General features: G+C 44.4%; 1 protein-coding gene across 1 annotated transcript in view; it reads left to right on the plus strand.

Annotated features, from left to right (window-relative positions):
- LOC121319526 (uncharacterized protein C12orf56-like) overlaps window positions 1-13,676 on the plus strand; it is a 41,105-nt gene that overhangs the window by 4,129 nt on the left and 23,300 nt on the right. The window contains exons 2-3 of the mRNA XM_041257045.1: window positions 9,659-9,827; window positions 13,201-13,285. Of these exons, the coding sequence (XP_041112979.1) occupies window positions 9,659-9,827; window positions 13,201-13,285 (254 nt within the window). The remainder of the gene's footprint in view (window positions 1-9,658; window positions 9,828-13,200; window positions 13,286-13,676) is intronic.

Raw genomic sequence — 13,676 nt, forward strand, 5'->3', positions numbered from 1 at the left:
ATGATATCAAGATAAACGGTTGCAGCTGCCTTATTACTTGCAGCTGCCTCTCGTTTACCTCTCAAATCAATACGGTCTTACAACAGAGTCGCGCTTCCCTCCAGGCTGACCCACTTCCCTGACCCGGAAACGAACTGTCAGGCCAGCCCTTCCAGATGCTTCTCCTCCCGTTCTTTAGCGCCCTCACAGGTTGGGAGGAAGATTCATCACCAGAACTCATCTTTCCGTCACATATCCCACCGCTCAGAGTGGAGCCGAAGGAACACTCGGCTAAATCTACCTTCCCCATTACTCCCCCCTCCCGGGAAAAATAATCCGCATTTTGGTGGTCTTTCCCCGCACGGTGTACCATGTGGTACATGAAGGGCTGCAATGCCAGATACCACCGAGTTATCCGGGCATTGCTGTCCTTCATTGTGCTTAACCACTTGAGTGGGGCGTGGTCTGTGACCAGATCGAATGAGTGTCCCAGCAGGTAGTATCGTAAAGAGTGAGTAGCCCATTTAATGGCCAAACACTCTTTTTCGACTACGGAGTAGTTGCGTTCCCGAGGTAACATTTTTTTACTGAGGTATAATATCGGGTGCTCTACTCCAGCTACTTTTTGGGACAAGACTGCACCCAAACCTACATCCGATGCGTCGGTGTGGAGGATGAATCTCTTGGTGAAATCTGGTGTGATAAGAGTGGGGGCCTGGCAAAGTGTACGCTTAATAGTATCAAACGCTCCCTGACACTCAGCTGACCATTTAATTAAATTTGGAGCACTCTTTTTGGTGAGGTCGACTAACGGGTTAACCACTGTGGCGTACTCGGGGATGAAGCGGCGGTAATAACCGGCTAAGCCCAGTAGTGACCTCACCTGAGTCTTGGTTTTGGGGATCGCTGCATCAACCAAAGCCTGGATTTTGGTGACTACAGGTCTCACCCTTCCATTCCCCATTAAAAATCCCAAATATTGAGTCTCTGTTTTGGCAAACGCACATTTCCTCAAGTTAGCTGTCAGCCGGGCTGCCCTTAGAGACTGAAGAACGGCTGCAACCCTAGCCAAATGCTCTCGCCAGGTGGAGCTGTATATCACCACGTCATCAATATACGCTGCTGCATATTCATGATGTGGGCGTAAAACCTGGTCCATCAGTCTCTGAAAGGCAGCGGGCGCACCATGTAGCCCAAACGGCATGGTTTTAAAGTGGAACAGCCCTTCTGGTGTTGAAAATGCGGTTTTCTCTCTGGAGCTGCGGGTTAAAGGGATTTGCCAGTATCCCTTCGTCAGGTCCAGAGTGGAAATAAACCTCGCTTTTCCCAGTCTGTCTAAAAGTTCGTCGACCCGAGGCATGGGATATGCATCGAACTTAGCAATAGCGTTCACCTTTCTGAAATCCACACAGAAGCGGTTGGTGCCGTCTTTCTTAGCCACTATGACGATCGGACTGCACCACTCGCTCCTGGAAGGCTCAATCACCCCAAGCTCGAGCATATCCCATACCTCTTTGCGAACGCCACTTCGTCGACTTTCCGGGATCCGGTACGGTCTCTCTCGCACTGTGACACCTGGTGGAGAGATAATGTCATATTCAACTAAGTTTGTCCTGCCGGGCACGTCAGAAAAAACATCGCTGAACTCCTCAATAAGCTTACGCAGCTCTCTTTGCTGATCCGGAACCAATTGTTCCCCCATAGAAATCGCTCTTGTGCTCGGGGTCTCTGGACAGGGACCTAAATCATCCTCCATATTGCCTGGGGCTATAAATAAGACCTCCCTTGCCTGCCAGGGCTTTAATAAATTGACATGATAAATTTCACGTTCATTTCGGCGATCGGGCTGTCTAATTTCATAATTTACTTTCCCTATAGCCCGAATCACCTCATACGGCCCCTGCCATTTAGCACACAGTTTCGATTCAGATGAGGGAAGTAGCAGCATTACCTTGTCCCCTGGTCGAAAGGTTCGAATCCGTGCATTTTTGTTGTAATGCTGCTGTTGTCGGTGCTGAGCCGATCTGAGGTTGTCTTGGGCCAAACGACCGACCAAATCCAGCCGATCTCGTAGTAGGAGCACATACTTCACTACATTTTTAGACGAGCCTTTGTGCTCCTCCCACCCCTCCCTCAGCAGGTCGAGAATGCCGCGAGGCTGCCGGCCGTACAGGAGCTCAAAGGGGGAGAACCCCGTTGAACTCTGCGGCACTTCTCTCACCGCAAAAAGGAGGTAGGGAAGAAGCGATGCCCAATGTTTCTGCTCCTGTGTTACAAATCGCCTCAGCATCGACTTTAAGGTCTGATTAAAACGTTCAACCAAACCGTCCGATTGTGGATGATAAACGGACGTCCTGATGGGACGTATTTTTAATATTTTGTACACCTGCTGTAACGTATTGGACAAAAAATTGGTTCCGTGATCAGTCAAAATCTCCTTGGGGATCCCTACTCTAGCCATAATCTGCGCTAACTCGGTGGCTATTGCAGCTGCACTAGTGGACCTCAATGGAACTGCCTCTGGGTATCGCGTTGCATAATCCACCACTACTAATATATGCGTATACCCAGAGTCAGAAGGTAGCAAAGGGCCCATTATGTCCATTGCAATGCGCTCGAAAGGAGTGGAAATAATCGGCAGTGGGACCAAAGGAGCGGGGCGCACTCGACCTGGCGCTACTCGCTGGCAGTCTGGGCATGTGGCTACATATTTCGACACATCAGTATGAAGACCGAGCCAATAGAATCGAGCCAATATTCGCTCCCTCGTCTTCTCGGCTCCGAGGTGCCCCGCAAAAGGGATATCATGCGCCAGCCTCATGACCTCGGTCCGACAAGACGGGGGAACCAATAATTGTGTTACAGGCTGTCCTGTGCCCGCGGCTAGGTTTACCCTATATAGTAATTGCCCCTTTATACTGAAATGTGGATATACTAGCGGCCCAGCGCCATCAACATCCTTACCTTCAATGGACCGGACCTGCCCCCAAGCGTGCACCAGTGACGGGTCGTTCTTTTGGCCCCACACTAGGTCCGCGCTTGAGTACCACGGGTCCGGTATATTGAGAGGGGCTGGAATAACCTCTGCCCTAGTCGGCCCAGTAACCTCGCTCTCTCGGTCGCACTGCGTTCCCACTCCCTTCGACTGGCGTTTGTTACCATTACAGCACTCTCCCACCAGACCCCAGCCTTGTCTCAAAGACGCTCCCTCCCATTTCGCGGTCCGTCTCTCCTTATTTGTTTTTCTAGGACGGAAAAGAGGGGAAAACATTTCAGGATGAAAAGGAAACACATCACCAATCCGTTCCTTTTTCCCTTTTTCTGCCACGTTTACGTGTGTGGCTGAGACTGCCATTATTTGCACCAATTCTTTGAATTTTGGCCAGTCTCGGCCCAGAATAACTGGGTGCGGCAACCTTTCCGCCACCCCGACTACAAGGTGACGTTTTATCGGTCCTACCGATAAATATACTTTTAGGGTGGGGTATGCCGCCGTGTCTCCATGGATACAGGAGATGGCCACCTGACCTTGTGGCCGCCACGACATACCGCCCAAGAGAGCTGTCCTGATCAAGGTCTGCTCACACCCTGTGTCCACTAACGCGTGGGTTTTCACATTCCCTAAAACCACGTCAATCAGACAGGGCCCCTCCCAACCGTTTTCCCCCTGCTTACCCGTTCCAGGTGTCCAGTTGCATGCAGCCACGTCACACTCCATAGCAGCGGGGCATGACCTGGCCCTATGTCCTGGCTGGTTACACCTAAAACAGAGTGGAGGGACAGAGGGGGCATAGGTTAAATATCTGTCCCGCTGCTGGTAGGGCAACGGGGCAGGGGCAACACCTCTACCCCAGCTGGGGGCCATCCTCGGTCTCCATGGGGGGGAGGCAAGGGGGCCCAACGGGGTCGGCGGTCTGGGAGGTCTGGGTGCCGGGACCGAGGGTGATGGTGGTGGTGTTGGAGGAGAGGGAGGGAGAGGTTGGTTCCTGAGCAGGGCAGGGGCTGACAGGATCCCGACCCGGGCTGACGTCAGAGAGTCCTCAAAATCTTCGGCCAATTTGACCGCCTCCTCCAGGGTGTCAGGGTTGTGGCGCCGTACCCACGCCTGAGTTTCGGCGCCGACCACATGGCAGAATTGTTCCACCACAATGGCTTCCCCCATTTGTTGAGCGGTCTTCTTCTCTGGGGTCAGCCAATGGACCATGTGGTCGCACAACCGCTGTGCCACCACCCTGGGGCGTGTCTCCGGGGCTCTCCGGTACTCGCGGAACCGCGTCCGGTGGGTCTCCGCGGTGATGTTGAGACGACGGAGGATAGCCTGCTTGACTAGGTCATAGTCAGTGGCGTACTGGTCGCTCAGGGCTTGGTAAGCTGCCTGCGCTTCCCCGATCAGGCAAGGTCCTAGCTGGCTTGCCCAGAACTCCCGAGGCCATCCCGCCGCGGTTGCCAGCCGCTCGAACGCCACCAAAAATGCCTCCGGATCATCCTCCGCCGTCATTTTCATGGCCCGTGCCTTCGGGGCCGACATCAATGATGTTCCGGTAGGGGTCGCTCCTGCAGCAACGATCAGCCCTACCCGTTCAATGAGCGCCGTATAGCGCTCCTCCCTCCGTCTCTCCTCTGCATCCCGTCTGATCTCCAGTGCCTGCAGCAACTCCGCCAGCGCGTTGCGGTCCATAGTCCCGTGTTCTGACACCACGTGTGGCAAAGTGGCTAGTGGAGGGGAACAGGTATAACGGTGATGCGATGCAGGAGTGACAGGCAGACAACAGTTTCCAGTGACAAGGTGCTTTTATTTATAATCCAGGTCTGGTGACCGTTAAATAATAAATCCCCGGCTATACACAACAATGTGTAAAGCACGGGGATAGCAAAAACAGGGCACAGTCCCGAACAAAAACGAACACACGGTCACCAGTCCTGGGTGAGTGCAGACGTGCTTGTGGTGGGTGAAGACACTGTATTTCGTGACGGTTCCGTGCAGTGGTGATCCGGATTGTGCTGACCCTGGTCGACAGCTCCGGACCGGTGAGTTAACTGTCTGGTGGTGCAAAACGCAGACAATTACAAAACAAACACAACAAAACACAACACGTAATTCTCTGCAACAACGAGAGCTCCTCTCTCGCTCCTTCTCTCTCCAAGCGTTAACCCAAACGAAGGAAAAGACCAGCGTTACCCTGGCCCCTATATGTAATCCCGCATGATATCAAGATAAACGGTTGCAGCTGCCTTATTACTTGCAGCTGCCTCTCGTTTACCTCTCAAATCAATACGGTCTTACAACAGAGTCGCGCTTCCCTCCAGGCTGACCCACTTCCCTGACCCGGAAACGAACTGTCAGGCCAGCCCTTCCAGATGCTTCTCCTCCCGTTCTTTAGCGCCCTCACAGGTTGGGAGGAAGATTCATCACCAGAACTCATCTTTCCGTCACAATATAGTATATGTTTTTATACAAAGTTATTCTATGTAAGCTACCTCCATACATAAATGAATACTTTACAGTCTCTTATAGTATCAGATCACACTCATTTTTGTATTGTATGTTTCCTAAAGTGTGTACTGAGGCTGCTAAAAGATCATTTGCTTATGTTGCTGCTTCAAAGCTGTGTGACTGATCACGTTCTGAGTTGGCAGGTAACAAGCTGGATACATTGGCTGTCAGGTGATGAAAATATTTTGCTGCTGCGTCCTTGCAATTGGCGCACTGGTGCATTTTTCGATTAAACCTTTCGAAATCTTCTTGGGAACCGGTGAAGCGATTGATCTGACACTTGGCATATATCATTAGCATCCAAACCCACATCAAGTTTGCAAAGCAGAAGTTTCTGCGATAAACTTTAAAGAAACACGCCCTTAACAGCAAACTGCTGCTATTTGAACACCATTTGACCAATAAACTCCAAACTTGGTAGTTATCGTCCCAGTAACAATTCCAAAATGTTTATCCAATATTACAACAGCAAGAGAACATTCAAAGAGGAGATTAAATGTTTAAGAGATACAAGTGGCAAAATCGTAGATGAAGAAAAAAAAATAGCAAATATGTTAAATGATTACTTTTCACAAGTTTTTACAAAGGAAGATACTGACAACATGCCCCACATGTCATCCAGTTCCTGTCCAGTTTTAAATAACTTTAGCATAACTGAGGCAGAAGTGTTAAAGGGACTGGGAGCTCTTAAAATAAACAAATCCCCTGGGCCGGATGAGATCCTCCCAGTAGTACTCAAAGAAATGAAAGAAGTAATTTACAAACCGCTAACCAAGATCATGCAGCAGTCTCTTGACACAGGGGTGGTACCGACAGACTGGAAAATTGCAAACGTAATACCGATCCACAAAAAGGGAAACAAAACTGAACCAGGTAACTACAGACCAGTAAGCCTGACTTCTATTATATGCAAACTTATGGAAACTATAATAAGATCGAAAATGGAAAATTACCTATATGGTAACAGGGTACTGGGAGACAGTCAACATGGTTTTAGGAAAGGGAGATCGTGCCTAACTAACTTGCTTGATTTTTTTGAGGATGCAACATCCATAATGGATAATTGCAAAGCATATGACATGGTTTATTTAGATTTCCAGAAAGCTTTTGACAAAGTCCCGCACAAAAGATTAATTCTCAAACTGAACGCAGTTGGGATTCAAGGAAACACATGTACATGGATTAGGGAGTGGTTAACATGTAGAAAACAGAAAGTACTGATTAGAGGAAAAACCTCAGAATGGAGTGTGGTAACCAGCGGTGTACCACAGGGATCAGTATTAGGTCCTCTGCTATTCCTAATCTACATTAATGATTTAGATTCTGGTATAGTAAGCAAACTTGTTAAATTTGCAGACGACACAAAAGTAGGAGGAGTGGCAAACACTGTTGCAGCAGCAAAGGTCATTCAAAATGATCTAGACAAGATTCAGAACTGGGCAGACACATGGCAAATGACATTTAATAGAGAAAAGTGTAAGGTACTGCACGCAGGAAATAAAAATGTACATTATAAATATCATATGGGAGTGTCACAAAGACGGCCAAGTGGGCGGCGTCAGAACCAGGAAAAGGAATGAAATACACAAAACACAGGATGGATGATGTGAAATGATGAAGACGCCTGTTGGCGCCGGTTTAATACAAAATAAAAGGTTTAAACAAACACGAAAAACACAGGACACGGCACTCTACGCCAAAATAAATAGACAAACAAAAACAGACTAAACTTAACAACACGGTGCACGGACAGACACTGACAAACACGGTGAGCAGATACTTTGTTATTATTATTATTATTATTATTACTACTATACTTCTTTCCTCCGTCTCCAATCCCGTTCTCCGCTCACCGAACACCCAACCCCCAGTATGTGACAACGTGCATCTATATATACTATTGTGCTGGGATTCAATTACCAATTAATTATTCACTTGAATCCCAGCACGTGAATTAATAAAGTGCAATTCCCCGTGCTCACATATTATTACATTTTACTTGCACGTGAAGTGCTGTGCAATCCTCGTGCCTAAATACAAATATACATTTTTAAACACTCGTGTTACACAGACCCGTTTATATCCCGTGTACCAATGTCTATACACCAACATTTAAACACACCACACGCAACACATAACAGATAATATACACAGGGGCGGGCACTTTGTTACAGGGAGATATTGAAATTGGAGAAGGAATCTATGAAAAAGACCTAGGAGTTTTTGTTGACTCAGAAATGTCTTCATCTAGACAATGTGGGGAAGCTATAAAAAAGGCTAACAAGATGCTCGGATACATTGTGAAAAGTGTTGAATTTAAATCAAGGGAAGTAATGTTAAAACTGTACAATGCACTAGTAAGACCTCATCTTGAATATTGTGTTCAGTTCTGGTCACCTCGCTATAAAAAAGATATTGCTGCTCTAGAAAGAGTGCAAAGAAGAGCGACCAGAATTATTCCGGGCTTAAAAGGCATGTCATATGCAGACAGGCTAAAAGAATTGAATCTGTTCAGTCTTAAACAAAGAAGACTACGTGGCGACCTAATTCAAGCATTCAAAATTCTAAAAGGTATTGACAGTGTCGACCCAAGGGACTTTTTCAGCCTGAAAAAAGAAACAAGGACCAGGGGTCACAAATGGAGTTTAGAAAAAGGGGCATTCAGAACAGAAAATAGGAGACACTTTTTTACACAGAGAATTGTGAGGGTCTGGAATCAACTCCCCAGTAATGTTGTTGAAGCTGACACCCTGGGATCCTTCAAGAAGCTGCTTGATGAGATTTTGGGATCAATAAGCTACTAACAACCAAACGAGCAAGATGGGCCGAATGGCCTCCTCTCGTTTGTAAACTTTCTTATGTTCTTATGTTCTTATGATATAAATATGTGAAAATGGTGTTGTTTTATAAAACAAGATGGCCGCCACTTATACGTTTACATTTTGAAATTTAAACCTGCGTCAGTAGACAAACAATTTACTTGACTAACTCCAAACTTCACAAGCGTCATCCTAGGCACTGTATCAGTTCAACTGACTTTTAAAAAAATGGTGCTGACATAAACCAAAATGGCTGTTTGATCTTTTTTTTTTTTTTTAACTAAACCCCCTTCTTCCAGTAATTGCTTAAGTGTTTGGTACTGGTACTGGGGCTTGGAAGCTGTAAAACTGCCTGGCAGTTCTAGTTATTATTATTATTATTATTATTAAAATTTATTGCAGAAACTTCTGCTTCGCAAACTTGATGCAGGCTTAAAAAGGCAGATGTACTGATACAGTATCAGGGAAGATGCTTGTGAAGTTTGGAGTTAGTCAAGTAAATCGTTTGTCAACAGACGCAGGTTTAAATTTCAAATGTAAACGTTTAAGTGTCGGCCATTTTGTTTTATAAAACATCACCATTTTCACATATTTGTATCCCATTGTTACTGGAAAGATAACTACCAAGTTTGGAGTTTGTTGGACAAACGGTTTTCAAAAAGCTGCAGTTTGTTGTTAGGGACGCGTTTCGATAAGATTTGTGGCAGCCATTTTGACATTAAAATTCATAACAGCAACTTCTGCTTCGCAAACTTGATGAGGGTTTGGATGCTGATGATATATGCCAATTGTCAGATCAATCGCTTCACCGGTTCCCAAGAAGAAGATTTCGAAAGGTTTTATCGAAAAATGCGTCACGGCACCAACTGCAAGGATGCAGCAGCAAAAATTTTTCAGAATCTGAAAGCCAATGTATCCAGCTTGTTAACTGCGAAGTCAGAACACAGCCTCAAGGCAGCAGCAGTTTAAAATTTTGGGAAGAAAAAAATAAAACAAAAACAAACTTTTAACAATAACAATAGGCTTCCCAGCCTTTGGCTTGGAAGCCTAATAATGATAAGTAATCAAGTTGAAAGTGATCTAGCCTAATGTTTCTAAGGCAGTCAATGAACACTGAAGAGCAGCTTCTGAATCCCCAGATTTACAAAAACAAACCAAAAAAAATGTATTTGAGTAATTTCAATAACATTCTGAATGAATCAAACATCACAAAGAAACAATAGAAAATAATTTTGAAGCTACTTGTTAATAAACACAGAAGTTTTTTGTTCTGTTTTCAATTGGTCAGCGTAAAGGTGTTTTTGTCTGTATACGAAAAATCTGTTTTGAAAATTGAAGTTTAAAAGATGGTCCTGTCTCTTTCCAGGTAAACGACAGCCCCGATTTTCTTAGCATGAGGAATCGGGAGAGCGCCCAGCACATCCGTATACTCTACTCCTCGACAGCTCTGAAGAAACTAGATAGATATGAACAGGGAGAAGGGACACTGCTGCTGCCAACCAGAACCACCAGGAGCCGGTCCCCTCGGCTGTACGGTAAAGAGATGCTGAATAACAGGAAGGGGCTCTATATACCAGACATGCAATAGTGGAGCCTGTGCTTATTTTAGGATTGAGACATCATTTTAAAAACAAAAACTACATGAACATAATTTAGATATTTTATTTAACACCATGCAATCAAATAAACTACAAAATGATATTGCACACATCTGCCGGAAGCCATAATAGTAGTACAGTTTTTCAGGTTAGATTTCGAAATGTCGTATTTTTCAGTCTGTCAGTTTTTCGTTAAGTATATGGAAGACTGCAAATTGGTTATTCAATATGTTAACATAACTTTATTCAGCAGGTTTCACCATTTGAAGCAAAATTAGTTAATTATGTGGGGTGATAAAACTTTTGGCTATAGATGTCCTGGGTAAAGTTTTACATGCATCTCAAAATGCATAAATCTCAGAATGTCCTTACCAAGGAAACTTGGATACATTGAGTTGGCTATTTTCTCATAGACAATAATGGAAAATAAAATGTAGTTTTTCCTAAAGCAAAATAAAAAAAAGTTAATCTTTTTACTTTTTTTATGTTATTTCAAATAAAATATTTAAATTTAAAAACAAATGCTGTATTTTAATACCATCACCTGAAGAAGAGACCGCCGAGGTCTTGAAAGCATGTGATTAATGGTTGTTTAGTTCGTCCAATAAAAGGTATCGCCTCTCCACTTTGTTTATCATTTCTGGACTAAATCAGCTACCATTTCACATATCAAATACCATAAAAAAAAAAAAATTTCAGTAGCAGATAACCCTAACTCTAGTTTTTTAATATATTTAGGAATATTGTGGTCAAACTATATACCCCAGATTCTAATACTGTAATACTGCACTATCAACAACTTGAGCTAAAAAATATGCCCTTGTTTCATCACAACTGGAACCGATTCTCAACATGTATGCAATATATATATATATATATATATATATATATAACACACACACACACACACACACACACACACACACACACACACTGAGTGTACAAAACATTAGGAACAGCTGCTCTTTCCATGAAATAGACTGACGAGGTGAATCCAGGTGAAAGCTATGATCCGTTATTGATGTAACCTGTTAAATCCACTTTGATCAGTGTAGATGAAGGGGAGTCAGGTTAAAGAAGGATTTTTAAGCCTTGACACAATTGAGACATGGATTGTGTATGTGTGCCATTCAGAGGGTAAATGCGCAAGACAAAAGAATTACCTTTGAATGGGGTATGGTAGTAGGTGCCAGGTGCGCCGGTTTGAGTATGTCAAGAACTGTAACGCTGCTGGGTTTTTCACGCTCAACAGTTTCCTGTGTGTATCAGGGATGGTCTACCACACAAAGGATATCCAGCCAACGGCAGGCCAGTGGTCGAAAACGTCTCATTGATGAAAGAGGCCAAAGGAGGCTGACACGAATTTTGCAGAGCAACAGACGGGCTACAGTTAGTCAACTGACAGTCCAGTACAACATTGGTGCCGAAAAACCCATAAAAGAATGCACAACTCGTCGTACCTTGACACGAATGGGGTATGGCAGCCGACGACCTAACAGAGTTCCACTTCTTTCAGCAAAACACAAAAAACTGCAGTTGCAATGGGCTAAGGAACGAAAACACTGGACACTGGAGGACTGGAAAAACATGGCCTAGTCTGATGAATCCCAGTTTTGATGGGAGGACTAGGGTATGGAGAAAACCACATGAGGTCATGCATCCTTCATGCCGCGTGTCAACATTGCAGGCTGGTGGTGGTGGTGTGATGGTGTGGGGTGTGTTTTCATGGCACACTTTGGGCCCCTTGATAAAAGTGGAGCAACGTTTGAATGCCACAAGATATCTGAACATCGTTGCCAGTCAGGTGCATCCCTTCATGGCTGCAGTGTATCCATCTGCTAATTTGATTTTTTCATCAGGATAATGCCCCATGCCACAAGGCTAGGATTGTCCAGGAATGGTTCCACAAACATGACAGTGAATTCAGCTTACTGCAGTAGCCTGCCCAGTCACCAGATCTCAATCCAATTGACTATCTGTGGGATGAGATGGAACGAGCTATTTGGAGTAGAGATCCACTACCAGCCAACTTGACACAACTGTGGGAAGCATTGGAGTCAACATGGGCCAGCATTCCTGTGGAACACTTTCGACACCTTGTAGAGCCCCAAGAATTGAGGCTGTTCTGAGAGCAAAAGGGGGTGCAACTCAATACACAGATACACCTATGTTTGCTGCCTACACACGATGCCTACTCAAGCACGTATTAAAACCTGCAATGGGTGAAACTGCTATGCAATAGGAGTCTTATTTCCACCCCTGTGTAAGCTACTAAAGTATCCCACTACACCACCTGGCCATCTTTAAACAGAGACAGCTGTTTAATAGCAATTCATAGCATCAGCATACTGCATCTTCACACACTTTATCAGAGCACCAAGGTTGCATGTAATTAAACTGCATTAAATATTTTGTTGTTTGCAGAGAGTTTCAATAGCACAGCTGTTCCTTCAGTAAATACATGATATCAATATACAGCAGGAAAGAAGATAGCTACAAAAGAAATGCTATTATGTAATCTGTAGCATTTGCCATTTACATATCCAGGTTTTACAGGAAACCAGCTGCTTGCTTTAAATTATGTACCAGTAGTTGTGTGTCCTGTTTAATTGTTTTTCAGATGCTCACTAAATCTTTTTGAAAGATATCATTGCTTCCCTTTTTAAATACATGCAAATGATTTGAACGAGTTAGCTGTCTCACAAGAGGGGTGCAATCCCCAAAATGTGTTCAAGTAATGACAGGGGGTGTGATATTCACTGGGACATTTATAAAGCTGTACGAGATGACGTCTCTCAGAGAAACCCTACACAATGCATATTAACATGTAAGAACTGTTTAGATGTTCCAGTACGATTTAGAGCTGGTTTTAATGTCCTGCTCCTCACCTGTAGTTCGTTTTTACTATTTACTCTAAATCTGCCTGCTTTTAAGCTTGTCTGGAGAGTTCTAATGACCGGGAAATGAAAATGCATCCCCATTCCATTTAAGTCAAGTGACAATGTAACCTTTCAACTTGTCTGTCTGTCTGTCTACATAAATGTCTACCAATCTGGAGTAGGTAGGGCTAAAGTTTAAAATAGACTGAGGAAAGCAGTTCAGTCCCGACACTTGGGGGAAGAAAGTGACAATAACAGAATATTAGAGTCACAGAACCCAGAACCACTCAGAATTACTACAACCACTGCAATACTAAAGGGAATATAAAACAGACTTGCAGACTGATGCCTGTACTGTATATTTCTGTGTGCGACAGCAGCTTTCTTCACAACTGAACACATTTTAATGGCCTTTCTTTTTTTAACTCCAGTGAATGGCAGCAGACTCTTCAGTGCTCAGTCATCACCAGCAACTAGCGCAATGATCAGCAGGCGTGCCACCACCTCTGCACTAAGGTAAGAGTGAAGTGTGCAGCACAGAGACAGGCTCCAGCACTCTATAGTAACAACTTCATTATCCAGACGCTGATTATCTGAGTGCTTCTGTTATCTAAATAGCCCCAGACCCAGTCTTATTGGGTGCTGTGCTCGTCTGCCTGGAAACTGTGTTGTTTAGCCTGCAGTGTCTGGGGTTTACAGAACAGTGCACTATTGTATGCTATGTGTTTATTAAAATGCTTGCAAGCATACTATTATATATCGGCACTTTTTTTTTTTTTTTTTTTACATCAGCAGAGTTTCATTTAATGGTAAAAATAGAAAATAGCATTAAGTTTTAGGAGCTTTAAGTTTGGGGTATCGGTATATTGAGCATAACATGCACCTGCCATTTCCATCTATTCAACAT

The sequence above is a fragment of the Polyodon spathula genome, chromosome 8, assembly GCF_017654505.1.
Source record: "Polyodon spathula isolate WHYD16114869_AA chromosome 8, ASM1765450v1, whole genome shotgun sequence".
Taxonomy (NCBI): domain Eukaryota; kingdom Metazoa; phylum Chordata; class Actinopteri; order Acipenseriformes; family Polyodontidae; genus Polyodon; species Polyodon spathula.